Consider the following 25,440-nt stretch of genomic DNA (forward strand, 5'->3'; position numbering starts at 1 on the left):
CCTTCAGATTTCTTCAATTGTACATCTTTTTGGGCTGTAATATTACCTGTGAATGGAGTGGTTTGTTTTTTCAACAGTACCACATTTCTATCCCATGAATACCTTTTATTTTCCTGTTCTTTTGTAGGAAATGTCCTCTTCTGCAAAGTGCAAATCTTAGCCAGTTACTTCATGTTTTGTATTTGTGCAGTTTGCTATTTTTCTCTAGGTGTTGAATTCTATATGCATCAGTATTTCTTAGGTGATTTATGCATATGATGTCAAAGTCTAATCCTGATATCCATTATACCTGCTAATCCCACAAAATCATAGGTAATGTGAGCTTTAATAAGTATGGCCTTAATTCTGCTACTCAGTTAACTGAGGGACACATTGAATGCTGTTGTACTTAAAAAAGATTACTTGGTCCATCACTGTTTTATTTGTGAGCCACTGCTACCTACTTTATACTTGGAGTTCTGTAACTGGAGTTTTTGCAACTGTGGAGCCTGTAAGGGCTTTATCTAGCCCTGATTTCTTAATTTGCATGGGAAAATGCTGCCAAACATGTCAAGTGAGTTGAGATATGAAATCTGATACTTCCTCACTATCCATAGAGCTGCACTGCCTTATAACAAAAGAAAATTAAGTTGTCTCCATACTGTTTATACTCAAATAAGTTTATCTTAATTGTTGTTCATCTTGTTGTGGCAGACCTTTGAAATGTTTGAAACTTATTTTTCTCCTTGAGTTTTCTCAACTGAATTTTAAAGTTTGGCCATTAAAATAAAGCACAGAATTGTCCTACCAGTCCATTTCTCATTCCTCCACTTGTGATATTTTTCCTAGCCTCTGGAAGATAAAATTGTAAAATTATTTTGAATTAGCTAATAATTCAGAATATATTGATTGCACAGAGCAACTTGGTTTTCCTTTTGACTTGTTTTTTTGTTGTTTTTTTTTTTAATGAAAGGAAGGGCAGGAAAACATAATGCATATATACATACACACACATAATGCAAATATAACATTTCCTTTTTTTCCTCATCTGTGTGTCATTTGTTGACAGGAGTCTACGTTCTGTGTTGTTCTACGTGGAGCCCGCCTGGGACAGGCAGTGCTGAGTGATGTTCTTCAAGCTGGCTGTGTCCCAGTCATCATTGCTGACTCCTACATTTTACCTTTCTCTGAGGTTCTGGACTGGAAGAGGTCTGTGCCCTCACTGTTGTACATTGAACCACTGCCTGGGATACTTCACTGCCTCAGTGATTTGAATCAAATCTGTGTGATAAGTCGAGTGTACTGTGGGTTACAGGAAATGAAATACAGAGGAAGATGCACACTGTCTTTGCTCTTGATCTATTATGTATCAAAAATAGGAGAGGAAAATAAATGAGGCTGATATGACAGAGCATTTGAATAGCTTGTAGCCCATCATTTTTTCTTCTAAAACAGATTTGCTGTATAATCTTGTGCTTGAATTCAATGAGGACTGGTTTCCATTCAGGCTCTTTTAAGGAAAATATATACTAAATATTGCATCACAGAAATGCAAATTTTCTGTATTGCACTATGATTCCTAAGTTTATATGAGATGGAAAGATATCGTTACTTTGTTACTGAGTACACTGCTAGGAGTTTAGATTGTTTTTCTATGCACTGTGCCCAGTTACATGGTCTTGGGATAGGGATAATATGTACAAAAATTATTTGGTTTATTTTTAACACTGTATATGCTATTACTGTTTGATTATTGTCAGCAAGTCAGTGGCAATCCAGAGATGAGAATTCAAGATTTCTGAATCTCTGTCCCTTCCATAGTTATTTGATTGTCTGGACAGATCAGTCTACAGACTTTGGTGGCATTATCTTTGGGCAGACTGGCTGGTGTTGGGAAGGAACTGCTGTGGAGTATTTTGTTACACTGAAAGAAAACTGCTTCTTTTTGCTTGTGTTTTTTGAATATGTCTTGTTAAAATAGGACAAGATTCTGGATTGGAAAAGCAGTCTTTTAATGAAAATTTCTTCTGGAAAACTTCTTTCAGTGTAGAATTTCTTTCTTCTCACCTTGCCATATGTTTTCTTTCCTTTGCTTGTAGGGCCTCTGTTGTCATCCCTGAAGAGAAGATGCCTGAAATGTACAGTATTCTGCAAAGCATCCCTCAGCGACAGATTGAAGAGATGCAAAGACAGGTAAAGCAATGTACCATGGTCAAATTATTGTCCTTGCTTTACTCTTGGGGTGTAGGTTCATACACCTGCCTTGTTCTGAAAGCTTTGGAATGCAGAAATATCCACTGTACTCTCATGATAATATTTTTATTATTTGACCCTGTTCTTTCTTTGTGCTAAACATCTGCATTTGGCATCACTTTTCAGTGGGATGGAAGCTCTCCCTGAGTGTACTGCCTACTGACCTCTATTAACATATTTCTGATGAAATCATGCTGTATATTTGTTTTTCTACATGGTATTTAAATGGTAGTAAAGAAGTTCAAGAGTCTGTGTTTATTTCAAAGGAACCTTTGGTTTGTATAAAAATTTTAGTCACTTAAAATGTGAGGGCAGCATTAAGTCCAAAATATTTTCAATATTTTATCTACATTGACAATTTCTCTGAGAGAGAGAGATTTTTCTTATTTGATGACTGCAAGAGCTGAGACCCTGAATTGTCAGGCCAGCAAAGAAGATATTAACATGTAATGTGCACTTGTATCTAGGATATTTCATCCTTGACATCTTAGTGTACTTGAGCATATATTGTCACCAGGCAAGATAGTACTCTTATCATTGCCTCAGTTCCTCATCAGGAAAATCATAGAGGAAGTAAGAGCTAGGTATTTAAGGAAAAAGTAAACCATCTGATTTCAAGTGACTTTTCAAGATGCATGGAATTTCTGTAGTCAAATTTCTGCAAGAACTGTGAAGTCATGTGTCTGAAATTCCCTTACACAACCTTAGTGACAAAGTGGTCCTTTGCATGGTCCTTGTAAAAAGTGACCCAAGACATTTTTTCAGAATGTAGCCTACAACAGTCTAGTTATTTCTACTTAGGCAGTGCTGAAAACTTCACAGTGTATATTAATAATAATACATGGGGAGAAAATAGATTCTCAAATTTAGATGCAGATATCTTTCATACCTGAATTTTGTTGCCAGCTTCACTTCATTCTGTTCTGAGTCTGCAAATACCACAGCAGCCATCAGGGGTCTCCTTTCTCTTTAGTGCCTTCACACAAATGAGCCATTTTGATGGGGCCTGCTGGCAGCACCAATGTGCCACCAAAACCAGGAGGTGAGAAAGTAACCTTGGTGTTACAACTCCTAGAGATGTGATTTTTGGTTTAGAGATGTCAGCGCTAGGGAATTTTGCCTAATAAACCTTTAAAAATCATATTAATAGTCTGTCAAAGTGTGCAATAATTTTCTTGTTGACTATTTCACTGATAATGCAAAATAATAATTTCAGGATAGTGTTCTCCAGCTATGGACAATGCACATGACATTATTGACACCTTAAACTCTAAAGTAGGAAATCAGGTAACTCATTTGTAAAAAAAAAAAAAAAAGCCAACAAAATAAAGACAAAGGAGCAACCCCCCTAAACATTCACAACAAAACAAACCAACAATAACCCCCTTAATTTGGGTTATATATACATTATCTATATTACCTGTAACTATAAAATTAACCTAAAATAGATGATATTTTAGTGCTCACAGTACAGATATAGTCTCTGTTCAGAGGGAGTTTTTGTTGGACTATGCATGGTTTGCAATAGTCATTGTCACTGGGTTAAAATATCACTGAACATCATTGGAAAGTGTGATTCTATTGACTGATTGACTGAAGGTGTGATGTGTTTTTCTAAAGCTTCTTCTCACATCTTCTTGCTTTTATTGTGTGGTTTGATAGTGAAAGTAACAGGATGAAATCACAAGGAATTAATCTTTATAATTTTATCTCTGTGTACTGAGGATACTTAAACATGTTATCCATACATTTCATGTCCTGTCAGCTTCATTTACAAGGCAAAATCCCTGTGTGTCTCTGAAATTCCCTTGCTGAAAGGTGTTCTGTGTTCTAGCCACCTAGAATGGTGAAAAGTACTAAATGACTGAAACTGTGGGGACTACCAGTAACCTGACATGTATGGTTGAGATAATTTTTTCTAGGCAAATAGAACAAATCCTTGCTCTGAGTTTCTCCTTGCTGAAAGATGCATTTATCATATCTATCAGACTTTTTGGGTCTGATAACTTTTGTGGGATTGGAGCCTTGCTGTCCAACTGCATTGGTTTCAGTTGTTATCTTATGATATAATTCTTATCCTTATTTGGAAAAAATCAAAATTAAAACAAACATTACTGTAAATGTTAGCTTGCCAGTTTTCTTTGTTGATTACTTTGTACTTTTTCCAGTGTTTTATCACCGGAGATTCTCTGGAGATCATACATCAAGCTTAAAATGTAGACATAAACATATAAGCACACCTGTATATAATTTTTTCAAGTTGAATATATACCTGTATATAATTTTTTCTAGGTGTGTGCTTGTAAACATATAAGCACACACTTACAGATACCTGTATATAATTTTTTTCAGCTTGTCTGCTTTTAATGAGTAAAATTTTCTCTATGCATATTTTTTTCTTTGTTTCTGGAGGTACTTATAGCTATACATCAGCTGGGTATAGAAGGGAAGTTTTGTAGAGAGAAGTCATTACATTTAAGTTATATAAGAACTCATATTTGAAAGTGTGTTCTTCCAGTTTGCACACTTGTCATGGACATCACATAATACTGTCATGAAGAGGATAAAATACAGGAGTTTCAATTTTGGAGACATCTGCTAGGATCAGGGGCTGGTATGACCCCAGCTGTGATTTCCTACAACACAATTCTGTTTTGCTCAACTTTTTATCAGACAGTACATGGTATAAACTGGGAAAGAGATTAATTGGTTTGAGCAGAGCTTGAGTGTGGGAAATCAAAATTAATTCTACTGTCCTACATCATCCCTGATTGCACTGAGATCTCTGGAGATCAGCTATATTAACTTATGCTTTTATTGTCAAACTTGCAGAACGGTTTGCACTCGACAATTACCAGTCCAGTTTCCTGTCTGTCCTCACAAAAGGGAATAGTTTCTATGCTTGTAGCCTGATCTGCACAATTGTAAAAAATTGATACATATTTTCAATACTCCAGGTACAGCCTCTGTCCCTGAAAACCAGATTTTCACATACAATAATATATAATAAATATAGTAATAATAGTTCTTATTATTATTTTGACCATCAAAACCAACCTCTGCTGATTGAGCTGCTAAAATTAATAGCAGTCTGGATAAAACTTATGTATCTCTGGGATTGCTGTCTTATCTGTTTTCTACAGTAACGTTGTCATTCTCATTTTCTTTGAAGCTTCCTTGATCCACCCCCCTCTCACAAATAGTTCCTTATGGAGTCTGAAACACTGGCAGAAGTGCCCAGGGGCAAGTTGATAAGCAGCTTAGCTGCACAGGCTTGATGCTGCATCCTATGCTTTCATTTTATCTGCACCTCTAACCAGCATCCAGGTAATAGCAAAGTTCTAGAAGTGGAGGGGAAGAAGTAGATATAACGGGCCTGTATGATAGAGAGTAAAATTTGAATTTTTCTCTTGCCCCTGCAGAGTGAAATAGATAAAAGAAAAAAAGCTAAACAAAACTTTGCTGGTATTACCTTGTCTCACTCCTTGTACTGTTTCCCTTGCAACAGGTTTTGGTTTTTTTGTTGTTTGTTTTTATTTTTTAAGGTTTTGCTTTGGAAACCTTTTCGTCTCTGGAAACATGTTTCAGCACTGTAGTTGATGCATAAATGTCTTTAGTAGTGTGAAAGTTTTCCTCAGCTTATATCTCAGCCACTGTGCTTTTTTCACCCTCTTTTTGTGAGGTGAATCTGTCTATACAAATAGACAGGCATTTGTAAGTACTTATCTTCACTTAATACCAACATACTTAGAACTCTTTTAGCATGGACAGACTCACCAAGGCACAGAATCAGAAGTACTATGTAGTGGGAATAGAAGACTCATTCTTCTGTTTATTTAGGTATTCTTACTCTCTGCAGAGATTTTAGGTAAGGAGTTTGTTTTCAAAATGTGGCTTTGTGTGCCTGTTCCTTTTTGACGTTGTAACATTCCCCATCTCCCAGAAATAAAACTTCTGGATTCAAATCTGTTCTGGAAGATTGGATGACTGTGTGTGCTCTGATGGCACAAGGATGATGAGCTGGTGTTCTCAAGTGTGGGAATTCTTTTCATCCTGGTTTTCTAGGGAAATGTGTATGATCACATACAGTGTGCATGCTGATTTCTCTTCTGATTTCTGATAGTGCCCAATTTCAACTAAAGTTACAGAGAAGTGGAGAGGTTGGAGATAAGAAATTCCCTGAATTTCTTATCTGGGCACCTGTGTAGGAGTTAAGTACCCAAGAATAGCATGGCCTTTTAAGAGAAACTTTGCGGCTTGAGCTAACAGTTATAGAAAACCATTTGCATTTATCCATTATGAGTTGTCTGCTTTGGGAAAGGTTTTATTTGGAACTGGCACACCTTAGGCCACAGAAATTCAGGTACAAAATGGCCAAATGATAGAGTGATAAATTAAATTCAGTATACAAAGGGGTATATGCAATTTAAAACAGGCTTCTCATAGGCAGTTTTGGCCTCTTAACTAGCTGCAATCACTTGGAAAAGAGTTCTTAAGAACTGTAATAAATAGTTATGTGAAAGTATAAATTCCATAGTCAGTTATGTTAAAAAAATACAAAGAATTTTTAGCAAAGAGAGAACAAGATGGAAAATACTCTGCCACCATGTAAATCTGTTGTATGTCTGCACCATGAATACAGTCTGTAGTTATGGTACTCCCATCTTGAAAGTTATGTAATAGAACAAATGTGATCAAAAGTTTCAAGAGGAGACTGATGAAATAGTGTAACACTCTTCATCTTTAAAATAAATGATTGGTGATGATGAAGCAGGAATATAATACAGAACTAAAAAATAAGGTAATGAAAAAGTGACTGGATGTGACTGTACATTGTTGAATACAATTTCATTTGATGTCTCACAGTACTTTTATTATTTGGAATCTCATCTAAAAAAAAGGAGATGATCTCACAGAACTAAAAAGTAGTCTATGAGAATCACTGCTTCATAATTTTGTGTGAGTGAAGGGGTTTTATTGACATATAAGGCAGAATGAAGAAATCCAGAGAAGGAAAATCTGTCAGAGATGAATGCAAAGATATACCCTCTGGCTTAAAAGTTCCTGCACTGCAGACTTCTGGAAGCTGGAGAGTACTTTGAGGAAGTGGTGGCTTATGCCTGCTGTGTCTGTGGGAGGGGGATTCCTGAGGTACCTGCTGTGGAGCTTGGTATGGGAACACAAGGCCATTTGGTCAGACCTGGCAGCTTCAGGACTCATGTTTACAAAAGACTTGAGTATTATATTGCCTTGTGTAATAACATTGTCAGATAATCAGTGGGTTTTAAAATGCATCTTCACTAGCTGCCAAACACTTCAGTGGGACACTATTGAAAGTGATGTATAGTTTCCTTCTTTGGGTGAATGTGTAATTTACTTTCCTGAAGCCCCACAAGGTACCCTCTCAAATAGCTGGCCACATACCATTTTTGCTTTTCACTAATTAAAGTTTCAGATAATCACAGCCTCTTGTGTTTTTTAGCGTGAGTGGACAATTGAAGGCTAAAACAGGATGTTAATTCAGGGTAAAATTTGTGGATAGAAAACATGTAGTTTGCAGTGTTTGTTCCCACAGTTAGAATACCTGGACAAGCTGTTGTAGTTTTTCTTGGGCAGATCCCATGTGCCTCGGCCCTGAACTGAGGAGAAGTTCAGAGTCCAGGTCAAACAGAGCTGAAGACACAAGCATAAATCAATGACTTGTTTTAGTGCCACGTTAAAACAACATGAGTGGCTGGCTTTTCCGACCCTCCTCCCTTTCATTTAATGTGCTTCTTTGGCTCTTCTTTAAAGAGGGCTCTGTAGAGTAATTTCAACTCTTATCAGCTTGCTGACAGCTATATGAGTCTTTCTGTTGGCTCCAGGCAATCACTGCCAGCGTGTGAAACATCCCATTCTTGCAGTGAAATGGTCTTGGATAGAGTTAAAGCAAATGGGTGGTGGAGTTTTCCTGTGGGTGGTGCAGCTTACATGAAAGAGATGGGATTTAGTTCTTGTTAACCAATTAAACAGAAATTCATTTCAATATCTGGACACTAGATGCTCTTTGAACATACTTAGGCTTTTACAAGTCCTTTTAATGAGAATATTAAATGTACAGCTGCAGTTTTTTCCCTGACAGGGGACAGCTTCTGTCTCTGGGTTCTGTAGAATCATCATTATCAAATTTAAGAAAACTTTCATCTGTCTGCCATTTGTAGCATTTTAAGGAGTGTGACTGCAGAGCCTAACCCTGCTTTAATCCTCCCAGAGTGCTTCAGTGAAGCTCTGGGTCCCCCATAAATGTCAGGCCTGGACAATTTGCCATCTTATCAGATGCAGTGAAGTTAGTTCCAGCCTTCTCACCCCTCCCCCAGAGGAAAGATTTGTTGCTGCAAACAGCAAAGGAAAGAAAAAACCTTTTTCCTGGCTTACTGCCAGGATCACCATGGGAGTTGTAGAATCCTTGGCATTTATATATGAGACCTTCATTGCTCCCCTCTCCCTTCAGTTGTTGCAGAGAGTATCCTTATCCTAGATTTTTTTTCTTCTTGTCTGTCCTGCCTTGTTGTTTTTCAGAATGAAGAAAACTGTCTTCGTGGCATCTCTGAGAAAGAGCTCTGAAATTTGAGACCAATCAGCACCTCTATGTACCATTTTTAAAGGATACATTTGGGTTGCTTTTGTATCTACATTGGCAAATTCTAAACAGTAAAAGGTTAAACTTTACTGTAAGAGGAAAATTATGCTATTCTGAGACAATTTTATTTTCGTTTTCAGATTAGATTTTAAGAATCTGTGCTTTAAGAGTCTGTATCACGTTGCATAGTGGATTTTTGGATACCCTTTGCAGATTGCTATACACAACTTGAATAGACTACAGATAAATCAGATGATTCAGAAACTGGAAAGGCATGTACTTTTAGAAAGAATATTTGAAATTATTCTGTCATGCACATGAAGCAGTTAGCTGCAGACAAATGGATGATTAAGCATGATCTCCTGGTGTTGGACTCTTTCTTTGTTACTGTATGCTTTCCCTCTGCTGCTGTATAGTCTGTACCACATCACATTCCTTATCAAAGCTGCTTGCTTTGTTTGCCCCCTTTAATTGTTGAAAGTATTACAACTTTAGCATTTATCTATATAGCATAAATACACTTCATGGCTGTAGTAGTTTGCATGTGAGTATATTAAATAGAATAGTAAATACACCTTGGTCTTGTATCCATTTTACTGAATGTAATTAACTTATACAAGGTCAAATCATAATATTAATAATGGAATTTAGAAATCTAGATCCTGTTTTAATGACTGTATCAAATGTATGTTACAGTACAGTAGGAACATCTGGCTTTTAAACTAGAAAGGTCTTACATTTTCTATAGAAACAATTTGCTGACAGATCATCTTCAGCCATCTTTTCCTTTAATCTTTGTCTGTAAATTATGCAGATATATTGAATAGTTTCTTAGATGGCTGGAGGTAGGAAAATTATGAGTCTTTTTTCTTTTTTGCAAACTGAATAGTGGGCTGTGTTAGGAATATACTGTAGTGTCCCTTGGCTTTCAAATGCTGTAATTTGTGTCTGGGGTTTGGCTTCTTCATTTTCCTTTTTTTTTTTTTTTTTCCATTGGGAACAATTTTGAATGCTCTTTAGAAATTAAAGTGGCAGCTGGCATTAGTTGTCATTGAATTCTGGTGACTTAGCTCTGTAGAGATGCTATGAGCAGAAGGATTGTAGAGGGTGTGCGTATTCCAGGATGCTAATGTTGGTAAGGAATCATGGATAGAAATTTGGTTTCATATAGTAGAGAATAGAATGCTATTCCAGATGTTTACCAAGAAGAAACAAGAATAAATAAATAACTCTTTTTGATGTCTTTCAGTGATTTTTGTCATGTTAATTTATTTTCAATCCTGTTTCATTGTGGTGTGACTACCACATACTATTATCACAACCTGCAGTTAATATTCACCTTTCCCATTTCATCAGATAGCCATACAGCCATGTGCACTTTGAGCCATGAAGGATGAGGTATTTTTATATAGCTCAAGCTAAGATCAGTTATTTTTAAGATGTGGAGGAAGAAAGCAGTGCCATGTCCTAAATGGAATTTTTCCAGTAGATATGGAAAAACCTGCATGACTGCCAGTCCTTCAGATTTATCCTCTGAGAAGTCAGTAAGATGTATTTGTATTCAAGCAACGCTGGCAGTAATGTCTGTGGTTAAAGTTGTCCAGTGTTGAGAACTGTGTGTATGGGGGTATGTGTGTTGTGTTTGTGCTTATATAAAACAGAGCTGTATAGCTTACAGGAAACTGAGCAAAACATGCCTTCATCAAAAGGGCGAGTTCTTCCTGGTATGGAGCTTAAGCTCTGAAATTGAGGTATGTGCTGATTTTTGACAGCTATAATATAGTGGTAACCTTACCTAGATTTTTTTTTTTTCATCCTTCAAAAAGCTGTCCTTTCATGTGTGTGATTGGCACTGGGCTTGGTTTGTGTTTAGCTTCTCTAATCAAGGTAATTTAAGCTTCTATTCTCCCAGCATTAGTACAGCAGTCATGGGAAATCTCAAACAAGCCAGATCTTATTGCAGCAGTTGACACAAATAAAAGCAGTTGTGCTTTTATTTATTTATTTTTGATGCTGGATGCTGATTAAAAGTTTCCAAGCATCCTTTAGCTATGCTATAAAGCCAACCAGCAGAGAGCAGGGCAGCTGCCGAGGAAGGGAGATGCTGGTGGACACAGGACAAGATCACAGTGGGAAGCATCAGTGTGTATAACTCAGAAAGCTGGGAAAGGTGTAAACAGATCCCCAATTTATCTATAGGGTGGGCTCTCCAAACACTGTTTTATTGGCCAGTGGCTCCTGCTTTACTAACCTCTAACCTCAGCAGTACTCAGAGGTGCTGCCCACCAGCCAGCCTTGTCTTTGAACCTCCCTTGGCTCCTGCCACCTCAAAGACTTGCAGTCAGATTCCTGTGTTTTGCTTGGGACCTCACCTCTCAGCAGGATGCCTGCAGCAGGGAAAACTGATCTACCCTGAGAACATAGACATATTTGAAGGCAATACCCCTAGGAATAGAAACCTATTGCTTTCAGTTTCAGGAGCTGTCTGTCACTTGTCAAGAAATGTGGATAAAACATCTTCCCACCCCCCAACTTCTGGGCATGCAGTATTTGAATGTTCCCTGCAATTACATACATTTATATTTGTTTTCTGTTGTTTTCCTGTTGAGTCAGTGATAGCACAATTCTAGCTCACTGTAGGTCTGGTTTTATGTTGAGTGTGTTGGGAACAAACATCTTAATAAGGATGATCCAGGTTCAATTATTTTTGACTACTCCCCATATTAGGTGTGCCTGCCACTTCCTTTACAGTAGTGGCCTGGTGAAATTGGAGTGATTACAGAGCCATGCAAACTCCTGGAAACTGGAGGGATGAGAGTGGGCTATTTTTTGTGTTTTTACATCATTATTGATGACTATGTAGATATAATGGCTTATCTGGAGGCTAGAGTAGTATCTATTTCTCTTTTTCAGCTGTGTTATTTCTATGGTGTCAACACATGCCATTTGCTTGTAAATAGCAAGACAAACTGAAAGCCCTTTGGGATCAAAGGGAATTCAGAAAATGGTAGTAATATTTTAATATCACGTTTTAAAAGCTGTAAATGCTGCATAAAATTTTGGGATTTTGTTTGGTTGTGGGGTTTTTTTGAGTTTTGTTGTTTTTTCCTCTCATCCTGCTGCTTTCTTTGCTGGCTCTGTCTCCACACTTTGTAACAGTATTCCCAGCCACAGCTGAGAATGGGGTGGGTTCCTTGCTGCTCATAGTGCTGGTAGCTGTTTGTTGGCTCCATAACTGAAAAGTATTTTGACCATGGATTTGTAGGGTGCCAGGACAGTAAGTCAGGTTTCCTGGCTGGTGCAATGTTGCCTTCTGCATAAGAGTTGCTAAGTTGACATACTCATTAATCAAAGAAGCAGATTGAGGTGCAGAAATATATGGAGGGAGGAGAGAGCACCAGTGCCAGGTGATATTTTTATCTATTCAAGTCTTGTGTTCTCGCTATTTTTAGAATTAAGTTGCTATTACTAGGACAAGGAATAGCGGAAATCTGTATTTTAAGGGTAAAGATAACGCAGGATTTCAAAACTACATAAAAGTTGCCATTTAGTGAGAGAGAATGAGAGCTCTTTTATTGAAAGTACCTTCTTTTGTGTCATGTATTTAAGCAGAAGAAGGCTCTTCATGAGAAGATTAAAACCTTAGAAACACCAAAGCAAGAAAGCTTCCAAAACCCACCACCCCTAAAACAATTCAAAAAACTCCTCAAACTCCCAAAGTTATGTATGTAAAAGTATGGAAGAAAGAGTGAAAATGTTAACTTTAACAGATAAGGTACTAAGAATTGTTCTTGTATATGCATGGTATGTGTTGTATGTATGGATTACGATGATTGATGTGATTCTTTTCAAAGCACCAAAGAGGAGAATCTGAGGAAGGCTGCTGTGCAAGAAGCCTAGTTTTAATATCTGAGCTTGCACTCAGATTTTCTTTTAACTTTTTCTTTTAACTCTTCTAAGAGTCAGCAAGTAGTCTCCAGCAATAAAACTGAGAGTGAGTAGAAGTGAGTTATTCCCAAGTGGCTGCTATCTGAAGGGTAAGATTAGCATTTCGAACTCTGACCTCTGTCCCCTTATGAATTGGCAGCTTCAAAAAGAAAAAGGAAAAAAGGAAATTTGGATAATGGAAATATTCAGTTTTCACTCTGTTGTATCTGAAGGAGGCAAATGTACTTGTTTCATAGCTGAAATTACTGCAGCAGAGAATATTGAGCCAAAGAATTAAATCAACTTACTGCTTCACTTTTGAAGACACTGTTTTTGAAGCTGAATTACAATAAAAAACAGCACCATGAAAAGTCTGTCTAGAATCTCTTTCTTAAAATATTTAACTGTAACGATACAAATTATTGATTTGTTTGCTCATACTGCTGAAGTGTCCTGTAATTAAGGAATATTCCTCTATAGGCTACTCATATAATTTGTATAAGTTAAATAGAAGAATTGAGTGCTTTCAGAGCTTTACTTCAGAATTGTGCATAAGTCAGTAACATGGAATGAAAGTTCAGAAATAATATTGAAATAATGATGTCAGATTACATTAGGAGCAAACCTTAGTTAACTGGAAACAACAGTGTGTGCCCTGCATTGTTCTACTGTTCATTCCTTTTTTCCCTTGCAGAGGAGCCTCTGGTTTGAGGTTCAGATAACCCCGATGCTGAATTATGGATTAGTCTTTATCTGAAGTGATCATGGGCCTCCAAAACTTCAATTCCTTGCCTATCTCCATTTTTAGCTTTAGAGGTGACATGTTGTTACTCTGAACACTCTTTATATACTGTCTGCACTACTGCTTTTCTTGGATAGGTCTGCAGTGAGAAACAGATGCAACACAGTCAGTTTAGGTTGAATTTGAAAGATGCTTTTAATCGGATATTCTATAAAAACGTGAAAATCAGAAAACTTTTCAGTTTCAGGCAATTTAGCATGATTTTACCAGTATTTAATTGATTTAATGGATTAGCTTTTAAAATTCTTACATAATCCATGTATGGGGACAAGAAACTAATTTTTACTTGCAATTTCTAAAGAGTTTACCTGCAGTTTCGTGTAATTTTGCTGGCACCCTAAAAGTAAGATAACTTTTCAGAGCACAGCTCTCTTACTGTTTTTCATGGGCTGAGAGTTGTTTTTGAAAAATGTAACCTAGATTTGTGTAGCCTGGATTTGCATTTCAAGTCCTCATCCCTCTCTAGGAAGAATGAGACTACTTCAGGTCACTATTGAAAACAGAACTTTAAGGGAAAGAAGGACCACGGCCTACAGCTAGTCACTTATTTTGTCCTCTCCTGATCCATTACTAAGAGAGGAATGGATTTATTGGAAGTTATTTTAAGGTACCAGAGGTCTAAATGTCTGTCTGAATAACCCTGTTTTTTCCTGCACTGATTACCAAGAATAAGCCAACCTGCCTTAGGTTGAATGTGATCGAGTGATATCACCAAGGGTCCTAAACCAATCAAGCACTTTTTTTTAATCCCAAAATATTACAATTTTTTAGAAACAACAAAATAATGTTTAATTCTTAATAGTATACAGTCTTCTGAGGCTTTCTGGTAAGCCTGTATAAAAAACCTAAACATATCACTGGTTTTAGCTGATACAAACTGGTATCATCTCTGCTGGAGAACTGCTTACTAAAAGTACTATGTGTGATCAGCAAGGAAACTGTTGAAGCAGGGAACCAGATGTAGGAACAATAAAACTGTACAGAAAGAGGGTGCAAATTACAATTCATCAGCAGAAAAATGTGGGAACTTGGGGCTATAAGTTCCTCAGTCTAAACCCAAAATTTATCTTGAGAAACTTTTTCTGAAATGCATATTGCTCCAAAAGAGTAATTTACCTTCAGTCCCCTTTTGCACAGGAGGTCAGTAGGGCTCTTGAAGCTCAGGTTTACTATTGGACTATTATATAACATCAGCTATATTCATATGCATCTTGAGTATAGGGCAAACATACAAAAATTCAATTTATCTTGAACCTCAGTAGCCCATTTAATTCTACTGCCCAATGGCAATAGTTTGGGGGCAGGGGAGGTTGCCTGGGACCAGTCTTAGTAGTTTACTTGATATAATAATGTGCTGTGTCTCAGTAACTTAAAATATGTTTGTTTATATTACAATAATGCATAAAACTTTAGCAGGCCTTGTGGATGCACTTCCATGTCCAGAGCTGTCAGATGCACAGCTGAGCTGTAGATATTTACTGTAATATCTTTTGTATCCCTGTTGAAGGTACATGTTTTAGCAAAGGGTTACTGCAGCCAGTTACTTCAGTTACTTAGCTAAATATTTTATTAATTTAAAGTTTCTATTTACAAATAATAAGAGAAGATAAAGTTAATGGGGTTTTTTCTATTCTTCTATCCATCCCAAAATTTGAAAGGTTTAGAGTGGTTAAGTCTCATAGCATCTCTTTGAGGTCAATATTACACATACTGCTGAGATGCTGAAGTAGAAGCAAGAAATCTAATAAATGCCAAACTTTTATCTGTAAATAAGTAACAGAACCAGGATTAAAAGTAAGATCACCAAGTTTCCAGGCCATTGCTGTTGCAGCAGGTAGGCCACACTCTTTTTTGCTTGCATAGACTTCTCCAATCCAGCTGGGAGTAAAAGCCAGGAACACCAAGAGCCATTAAGAAGGGAAAGCATTTAAGTAGAGTCACCATAGGTGGTGTGAAAATGGTTGTATTTCAAGGCCTTGTAAACCCTTTCAAGGCATTTTGGAAGCACTGAACTGTTGCAGTGGGGCAGAATCTCACAGCATCATGGCGCCTGACCTAAAAGTTGAGAAAAGTGGTGGTTTATGGGCAGTTAAATTTTACTACTCTTTTGCGAATTTTTTTCCCCCTCTTGCTACTTTTATGAACTCCCACCAAATCATGGGCTGTGAAAAGCCAGAAGGCTAGAAAGTTCCTTTCATGGACTGTTTTGCCCTTGATCTAAATGTTAAAGAAGATAGTTCTTTGCTTACCTTATGCCCAGTGGTTTTTTTTGTCAAAAACCAATCGAAAGATTTACATTGATCTGTCTTGCACTCCACACCAGAGCACCATTAATGGCATTAAAATTAGAACTTATAAACATTATATGAATGAACTCTGTAACCTGATGCTATGTTGGCTTGTAAAGAGCTAATAAAGAGATGCTAGTCCCCCAAGTGTGTTTATTTCTAAGGAAAATAACACCTTACCTAAATAAATGTTACTTTCTATGAGTAGGCTGCCCGTTGCTACATGCTGCTGCCTGATGCTTGGTATGAAAATAAGTTCAAATGCTCCCTTCCCAAGCTCTTGCCTGTGCTGGTATGTACTGAATATTGGCAGTTTAGTTTCTTCATAGTCTGAACTAAATCCTGGAACTGAAAACAAGTGGAATTGAACTTTTGGGTTGGATGCTTGCTTGCTTGGTTTAAGGAACAGCTGTCTTGCAGATATTGCTAATCTTTCTCAAGGTGTGCATGTGTATTTGTAGAGATAAATTGGTAACACTATATTACGTTAAGAAATTTTGGCCTTCACAGAAAGTGGTGGGTTTTCATGGCTGATTTGATGAGGATGTAGCAGTTAGAAGTGGGGCAGGAGGAAAGAAGAAAGGAAGGGCAACAACTTAGAACTGCTTACTGGCATGCCCATGTTTGTGAACTTAGTCTGCAGTGCTCACTGCTTGGCGAGAGAAGAGAATTTGGTCTCCGATTCCTTCAGTCTTTGGCTTCCATAATGAAGTTGTCATGGCTTTGTTAAATTTACTGCAGAAAGTGAATTCAAATGAACTAATTTCATGGGCAATCTATTGTGTAATGAGAACTTCCAGTCACTTCCAACCCACTGAGCAACCCGATAAGATAATGTATTTCTCATTGTCAATCAAGTTGTATGGTATGCTTGATTTGACTCTTCAAAGCATTGGTAAAACTGTTTTCAAAAGTAATGCTTTTCTGTCTTTCATTTTTGATCTATCCTAGATCTTCTATTTATCCAGAAATTTAGAAGGAGAAGAGAAATTGGATTTCTTCTTTCAGTTTTCAATTCCTTGTAAGCCATAATGGTTAATGTACATTGATCTTTTGTTGTCTTGGCAAACAAAGTACAAAGCAGATGTTTGATTTCTGTTAACCACGTAGGTTGCCCATGGCCTAAGCAATATTTAGGTGTATACAAAGTTAGTTTTCTGTACAAGTCTGTGTGATTCCTAAGAAAAATCTGGAAACTTCATCAAAGAGTACTAGAAACTAATTTCAGTTCAAGTTGAAAGGAGGAGTCTGACTTCATCATAGTTGTAGTCTTGTGTAATCAATTCTATGTGAAAGCCAAGGTCTGGACTTACGGATTGTTTATTTCAAGATCCTGAAAGGAGTTCAGGTAGCTCTAATTAGTGCATTACAATTACCATACCTTAAAAACATTGCTTAGTGTATTAAAGTTACTCTTGAATTTCCTGGATTCGTAGATAGAAAAAAGAGGAACAGAGAGCTCATTAAAGCTGTGTAAGAACAATAAGAAAGTTGGCATAAGAGTCTGGAACAGAAACCTTTTCCTTTTGTTGTTGTTACTCTCCCATATCACAAATGTGTTCATGGGATTTCTATCTCCTCTATTTCTTACATTCCAACATAAGATTTTCAGCCTCACCAAGCAGAGTAGAAAATAGATTTCAAATGGAATCAACATATATCTTCCCAATAGAAAACTTTCCCAAAATATTTAGTAACTCAGCATGTGGAGCAGCAGACACTAGCAAGCCATGTTAATCAGTTCTGCTTTATAAAAGCAAACAAGGTGGGGAGGAAGTAATGAGACCCTGAAACATCTGTTTGGGGACTTCAAATCCCCTTAGAAGGTTTTGAGTTCTGCCTTAAAGAAACACAACTCCAAAAATATTACAACTAACTGTGGGAACATTTTATGGCTCTTTACAAAAAATTAATTACATAAATATTAGTCTATAAAACACAAATTCCCTCTGCCCCCTTCTCCAGATTTGCTTCAGGTATAAAGGTGTAATCTTCCCTGACATTACAAGCATTCTTTAAGTAAAGAGAAGCTAGATCAGAGCCATCCTACTTTTGCTGAAGAAAGAAAACCATATTTGATTTTTATGAAGTTAGATAGCAATAGATATTGTGGTATTAATAAACAGTCTTAGAACATTATAGGAATCCTGTCATTTAATGACAATGGAATACATAATCCTGTATTTCACACTATTAATAGTTACTTAATTGCTTATAAAGTTGTATGCTAAAAGGCTACATAGTTTCTCCTTCCTACTTAGTGCTGCTTGCAGCAATTGTTCTAAACTGTTGTCTATCATGAAAATAAAATTTAGAATCCTTTTTGTTTAGCATACTTGAAAAAGGAAATTACTGTTGTGGTCCATTTTAATTCTTGATCTGCTTCTGGTTTTCTTTTTAGATAGTTTGCTGTTTTGATAATATATTTTTCTTCAGGGATAGGATATGGGGAAAGAAATATTAATGCTTTTGCTTAGCATGTGGTGTTTGCTTTATTGTCTTTTTAGTTATTCTTACCCTTTTATGTAATTCTTCTGCTTTTACACTTGAATGTGGAAGTAATTTTGTTCCGTGTTCCTGGTAATCAGCCTGTTATCCAGCTGTTAAGTGCTATCAGGGAGAGAAATAAGGGGAGGGAAGTAATTCTATTCTAAACTGAAGTTGCTTTGCACTCTCTCTGGATGACAACCTCCAGAGTAGTGTCATTTTGGACATACCCATCACTCTATGCATGGGTGTCCAAACTCTATGCATGGGTGTCATGGGTGAGTTAAAATTTAACTCTATGCAGTTAAATTTTGAAATAGCCTGAAATAGTCACAGTTACGGCTGTTTGCACAGTAAACGTAGTACTTCAGAGAGCAAACACCTCTTTCCTGGTTTATTTTTAAATTGTAACATGGATTTTTTTCATCTTAAATATTTGCACAAATATTCTACTGAATCTGTTTTACGAATTTAATTTTTTTTACTCACAGAGTAGAATTCTAGGGCTGGTGGTTCAGCAGCAAGACTGTAGTCCTAAACCCCATATCTTACACTCTGAGTAAAGTACAGGGTAGCATAAACATGAATATGTGCAAGTTTGTGCTTATAATCTTTCCTCTATACTGTTATTTAGTCTAGGAATATCCAAAAGAAAGTGTAAATGCAGGAATCACTATGTGTCTTCTGTTAAAAAGTACTGACCTTCAGAGTGAGATCTGTTGGCATTTGTTAAAAACAGATAAACAAGAGTTATTTTTGGTCAATCCTAAGATCTGTACCTCCAGAAACTTGGTGTTCTTTCAGTAATTGAATAAGGTAAATAATATGGTAACTAAATAAGGTAAATATTATTTAATATTTTCATAGCATGCTATTTAAACTGCTAAACTCTAGACCCTTTTTTGCTATTTAAGAAATCTGTAGCAAGAATAAAATAGCATTTGCCCAAATTTGTGTATTGTCTTCAGCTGTGTCCTGACTCGGAAAACTTCTAAAGTTTCCAATTAAAGAAAAAGTGCATTTATTTTAATTGCTCTACCTTCTAAAAGCAAACACATACTCTTATAGCTGGTGATTCACCATAGGGAGATTGCAAATGAAATTAATTTCTTGAGACTTCAGTGTGCTGCAGTTTCCTGAAGAAAAGTAAGATTGAAAAAAATATCTTTTGGGCCAGAACTCTTGACCTACGTGGTTTGGTTAAGCATGTTTCCTTCTGGGTTGGATAGGGACCTACGGGATCATTTGATAGTTCCAGGGATTGAAAAAGTATGTTTACATCTCTTAACAGAGAGTCAGATAAGTCAGCATTTTCATTTCCAAACCTCTGCTTTTCTTCTGTAATTCCTGTCATACACAGAAACTGGGACAAGAGGAAAACTTGTATGGGGCCTTAGTTTTGGAGCAACTCATCTGTGAAATTCGGAGCACCTGTGTATAACAATCTCAGGCTTCATTTCACCAGCTTTACACTGTGCTAGAAATTAGCCTGGATTAACAATTGTAATAAATTGGCATGTACATGTATATTTCTGTGTAAAAATAATGATCATTTACTTGTATAAATAATATTAGGTCTCTTGGAAGCTATTAGTCTGGTAGGTTTTGTGAATATGGAAATTCTCTATCTGATCAAGTGTTTTAACATCTAATATTGATGTTAAAAATAGACTTTTAAGTTCTGCCTTTCAGGCAGAGTGCTTTTATTTGACTATTTAACTGTACTGTGGATTCCTTTACCTTAGAAAAAATGGAGTATAGGTAACTTATTTTTTTCTATGGTCAAAATGCTTTTGACATTTTTCAGAATGAAAATGTATGATCTAAGTGTGAAAGTACTTGATTCCTTCAAATATTTTCATTCTGTTTAATCTCTTGCAAAATAATGCTGCTGCTGCTTTTTATTGGCTGTGAGTCCTTTTAAGGGGTGGAGTTGAGTTTGAAGCCTTCAGGCATTATGGAAATACTCTATCTACAATAAACATGCCTCCTAATTTAATTTCCACCTGACATGTAGACTGCATGGAACAGATTGTGCATGGCAAGCCAAAATTGATTATTAAGCACTGGATCTGGCAGTGTGAAAGTGAATTTTATTTTCTTTACAGGCAAGGTGGTTCTGGGAAGCATATTTTCGATCGATGAAAGCAATTGCTCTCGCTACTCTTCAGATTATCAATGATAGAATTTACCCATATGCTGCCATTTCTTATGAAGAGTGGAATGATCCCCCAGCTGTGGTAAGCAAATTCATTTGATTTACTCATAAAACAAATTGTGGTTTTGGTTTTTTTTTTCTTGTATAAAAGGTGTGTGCGCTATGAAACTCGGTAATAATTCTGTGTCTGACTTTGTGTGTGTATGTGTTGTGCTGGTAACTTGCACAGATGAAGCTAATATATTTTATGACAACTGGCAAAATAACTAGCAGTTTTATGTCCTGGCACAAAGATGAGAACTTTTAACTTTTGCTATTGCACACATTAAATTGCTTCCCTGTTTAGATTTTTTTTTTCCTTGATGCACACATGCGCACACACACACACACACACACATGCTTTATTTTTATTTAATTCAGAGAGAGTTTGGAGCACTGTATATATTTGGACATAGTCTGTATAATGCAGAGAAAATAGCGGAAATGCTGAAGATCTCAAAAAATCTGGGGGAATATTTCATATAATTCTGTTGAAATAGCTAATTTTTCTTATGCCTAAAATTTTCTCTATGTTACTTCTTAACAATTTCTCTAATACAGAAACTGATGATCAAAGTTTTACTGGATTTTTTTTTTTTTGCCTGTTCTTGGTTTAATTTAAAGTTTCACTGGTTGAACTCACTTCTGTTAAGAAAAAACAGTGCAGTATTAATTAACCTCCTGCACCAAGCAGCTGGTTCTGATTTTTTACTATATAAAAGCCTGTAGATAATTTTCACTCATAATCAGTTAATTTTCTCTGTGTCAAAATATAAAAAATAGTTTTGTTTTACTAATAAAACCAAACTTGTTAACTGTCTTGCTTTATGATAGTTTAGAACAAGAAAGCTGGGTAGGAGTATTGGGTAGGAGTAAAGTGGGTTTTACTTGAAACTTTTCAGACCCATGGAGTGTGAACAGTTGCTGATGAAGAGTTAGAAGCTCATTGCTGTGTTTCAGAAGTTCTGTTTCCATTGCCAAGCCAAAGGCATTAATAATCTCCTCTTGTCCTTTCTCAGAGAGGAAATGTGGCCCTGATCAGTATTAAGGGAAAATGAATCTGCACAAGTGTGTACTTGACAAGAAGGGAATCAGAATATCTTAACACCTTTACAATTATGGTAGCAGAGCCAAGCACCTTTAAACATGCTTAGTAAAATGAAGAAAATGCTTTAAGGATTACTGAGGGAACCTAAAAACATATCCTGGATTCTCTCCTATACTTTTTTTTTTAAATGCCCTAGTCACAGTCTCAAAATTGTCTTCTTGTTGGGCAGTAATAATCTGCTTGAGCCTGTGTCTCATCTAGCTCCTGCGTAATATCCACTCTTAGCACTGTTACGATTTCTAGTCAGCCTGGATGAAACATTATAGTTGGAAGGACTTAAATATGTACATTTGAGGTAGCAGAAAATGGCAGCTGTATCCTCTAACTTTGATAAGAAGGCAAAGTAACTAATGTCCTTTTTGTTTACAAGAAAATTGTGGTATTCTTTTTTCAATAAACTCATGACTGAAGTTTTTAAAGAAAATTATTTCAGTCTCGGGGCTAGGATATAGCTAATTGTTAAAATAACTCACAGTATTTTGCATAAGCAAAATAATGTGAGTTAACATTAATACCACAGTGAAAATTGTGAGTAACTTTCATAAATTCTTGTGTTACTGGCCAGAACTAACTTCCAGAACTTGCCATTGTATTCTGCCTTCAAGGTCACCTGAGTGCAGCCAGTTCCTTTAGCTCTGCCTGTTGCTCCATGTGGTGTTGTGGTCAGTAGGGATTAGGTACAATACTCTTCTGTACGCTTTTGTTCCTGTTACCTGTCTTCCATAGGAACACAAAGGTGTAGGGTGTGTAGAAGAGGTGCAGAGGTGCAATCACTGTTTCAAGGGCTTACTGAAATTAGCCAGACATTACTTTAATCAGTACAAGGCTGCTCAGATCCCTGTGCTCTGGATAGTGAGGTTTTGAAAATGAGAGCACAGATTTGCCTATGGAATATCTATACAGGAGAATGCCAGCTTTAAGGAATTTGTGCATTTAATTGCTAGGACAAATTCAGCTGTATAACAGAAAGAAGAGCTTGCTGTGCAAGTTCATTATGCAGAGAAGGATACTTAGAAAGAACTTTTGGCCATGATTTCTTACCTGCCCTCTTCCTTGGTTTGAGGTGGGAATTTTTTGTGTGTAATTTTGCTTAGTAATTCACAGAATCCTGGGAAGTAATAGAAGAAGTTTGGTAAGATGTCCTGGTTCCTAATTGTTGTGCTGTTCAATTGTTACAACTGCTTCGTGTGTTAGACAAAGCAGTATAACCATTATTTCTACTTAGACAATTAGAATGGCTCATAACTCTCCAAGGTGCACATTATACTTTGCATTTTGTTGAAGTATGGTAGCTTCATGTGTTTGCTTCCAGAACACCCAAAGTAGTCCTGCACTCTTCTACAGTTGGGTCACAGTTTCCTCTTTCATGTGCAACCTTTTTTTTTGATATTTCTATTTCACTTGTGGTGAACTAACCAAAATAATATTCCTTATATAAAACTTAGCAGGCAAGAAAAAAAAAAAGAGTGGTGGTGTGTGCAAGGGAGGGACTGCGTGGCTTGAAGGCTGCTTAACTTGGCATTACTCTGACTTATATTGGCTCAAAATATTAGTAAGACTGTTGCCTGAGTATCTTCACCAGAGTGTCCATGCAGCAGTGGTACAGGAGGGTGTTTTTCCAGGAGGGAGTTTGCAGTATGCAGAAGATAAATGCATATACAGTTAATTCCATACTTAGTATATTGCACAGGGGAAGTGATCCAAGCAGTTTTATGTGTTTTTATGGGCTGACTGAAGACTGTTGGCCTTTCTCAAGCAAAAAAAAAGTAATAAAGTGGGTTATTTTTCTACTTATTCACTGTCCTATTGAGGAAATGGAAGACTAGTAGCATATAACATGCTAGTATGTTATGGAATAATACTTTGAATAAAAATGCATTATGACATATTTCTTCCTTTTAATGAAGAGGAGCAAATGATACTTTTGGGGCCTGAAATTGATTCCGGTACTACTGGAGCCCTTTACATCCCAGACAGTCTTTTGATGCAGGCATGGAAGTTTAATGTCTTTTATATTTTTTGGCCCAACCATTAACCATTAGGCAGAGGCAATCAGTTACATCCAAGTAAGCCAGAAAATGAGTGATTCTACAGTGTGCATTTTGATGGTTACCAGTTTGGGCTGGATTAGAAATAATGACTTGGGCTTGAGATGTGATCTGTTACCTTCAATTAAGTACTTTGTTATGCTCTAATAGAGGTAAATTACTTCCTCACTTATGCTCCGTTGTAGATTGCTGAAATTCTCCTCTTTGCCTTATACCTCACTAATACGTATGGGTTTCTGAAAAATGAGTAAGACAGGTTTTTTCAGAATTCTTCAGCTGCTTTTGCTGAAATTCTTTCAAGCCTGTTTATAATGCAGACCTATGAAACATTAGATGGTTTTTTTGTCAGGGGCTGCTTTTGAGCTCTGACCTTGGATGATACAGACCAGAGCTTAATAATCACTTGAGAATATCAGTATGTGAACAATAAACATACCAGATTTCATTTCTTCCAGTGAGGCAGAAAACAGCACCATCATTTGGTGTAAGCTAAAATAGCAGAGTTGTCTTAGTGCCCAGAATGCCATTCATTTAGCAAAGCCTAAGAAGAATGTTAATTTACAGAATACTTTGTGGGTCCTGCCAATTACTAGGAACTTGACACTTGTTAAAAAAATAAACTATTCCTAACTTCTTTGACTAATATTTTATAGTCCTCGGTCTACAGATAGTGCTACTGTTATAACTATGCTTCCTTCTTAGTTCTGTTTGTCATCTCCAAAGCATTAAGCAAATATTAGCATACACTTTTTTATCTACCTGTAAATGAGAGCAAGCTAGCACATTTCTGGGCAGTGCATATTTGGTATTTTTTCCATTGAACACTATTAGATTTCTGTTTCTGCTGTATTTTCCAGCTACTTGTGTGATGGTTTCAATCAGCTGGATCAAATCTTGCTTTATTTATTATATTAGAAGATATGTATTTTTAAAATATTAAATAAAATTCAGTTTATTGATGGCTTTTTTTGGTGTTGGTATTATGGACTGGTTGAACGTCCCACACGTATTCAGATGTAAACATTGGTATTTTTATGTGAGTGTGAAACATGATTTAACAGTTGGTTCTTTAATTTACCTGCCCAGAGTTAGGGTACTTTTCTTACACAGTGGATTATTCTACACTAGGTAGAAGTTCCTGTATATCTTGTGGCTAATTTTTTATGTGAGGAGGGTTTAAGATCTTCATTGAAATATGAAATGATGGCCACTCAACTTTGTAATGCTGTTGGGTGTAAGAACTTTGGTTGGCTCTGGACAAATAGGGAGGGTTAATTCCTTTGGGTTTGCCCTGTGACCACTTGAGGATGGGAAGCATGATGAAATACTTTCTCAAAGTATTGAACAGAAACTTACCATAAATAATTGGAGGAAAATAGAATAAATCAAGGCTTTTTTTGGTCTGGTAATTCATAATTGAAACCATGTTGAGGTTAGATTGATTTTAAGAACAACCCAGCTGAAAAAGCCTTAACCACAGTGGCAGGGGATATATCTCTGTTTTGCTTAGATGTGTAGGACTGCTCAGCTACTAAGTTCAGCACACTGCTTTCCTTACCTCTGTGTTTTTAAAAGACAGTGAATTGTTGTTCAGACTATATGGTTTCAGTAATAGGTAGTTTACAACAAGCAGGCTAGATGTTGAAAATAAAATAGGTGGGAAAGCTCACTGTCTTGTTCATGGGAGCAGTGAAATTTTATTTTTCTTAAGTGCTGTTGCTGAGTTTTCCCA

At 36.6% G+C, this 25,440-nt stretch overlaps 1 protein-coding gene across 1 annotated transcript in view; it reads left to right on the plus strand.

The window, feature by feature from the left end:
* Positions 1–25,440, plus strand: part of EXT2 (exostosin glycosyltransferase 2) — a 71,514-nt gene that overhangs the window by 13,509 nt on the left and 32,565 nt on the right. The window contains exons 6-8 of the mRNA XM_058806799.1: positions 1,049–1,188; positions 2,079–2,172; positions 20,464–20,595. Coding sequence (XP_058662782.1) covers positions 1,049–1,188; positions 2,079–2,172; positions 20,464–20,595 — 366 coding nt within the window. The remainder of the gene's footprint in view (positions 1–1,048; positions 1,189–2,078; positions 2,173–20,463; positions 20,596–25,440) is intronic.

This window comes from Ammospiza caudacuta, chromosome 6, assembly GCF_027887145.1.
Source record: "Ammospiza caudacuta isolate bAmmCau1 chromosome 6, bAmmCau1.pri, whole genome shotgun sequence".
In the NCBI taxonomy this organism is placed as follows: Eukaryota; Metazoa; Chordata; class Aves; order Passeriformes; family Passerellidae; genus Ammospiza; species Ammospiza caudacuta.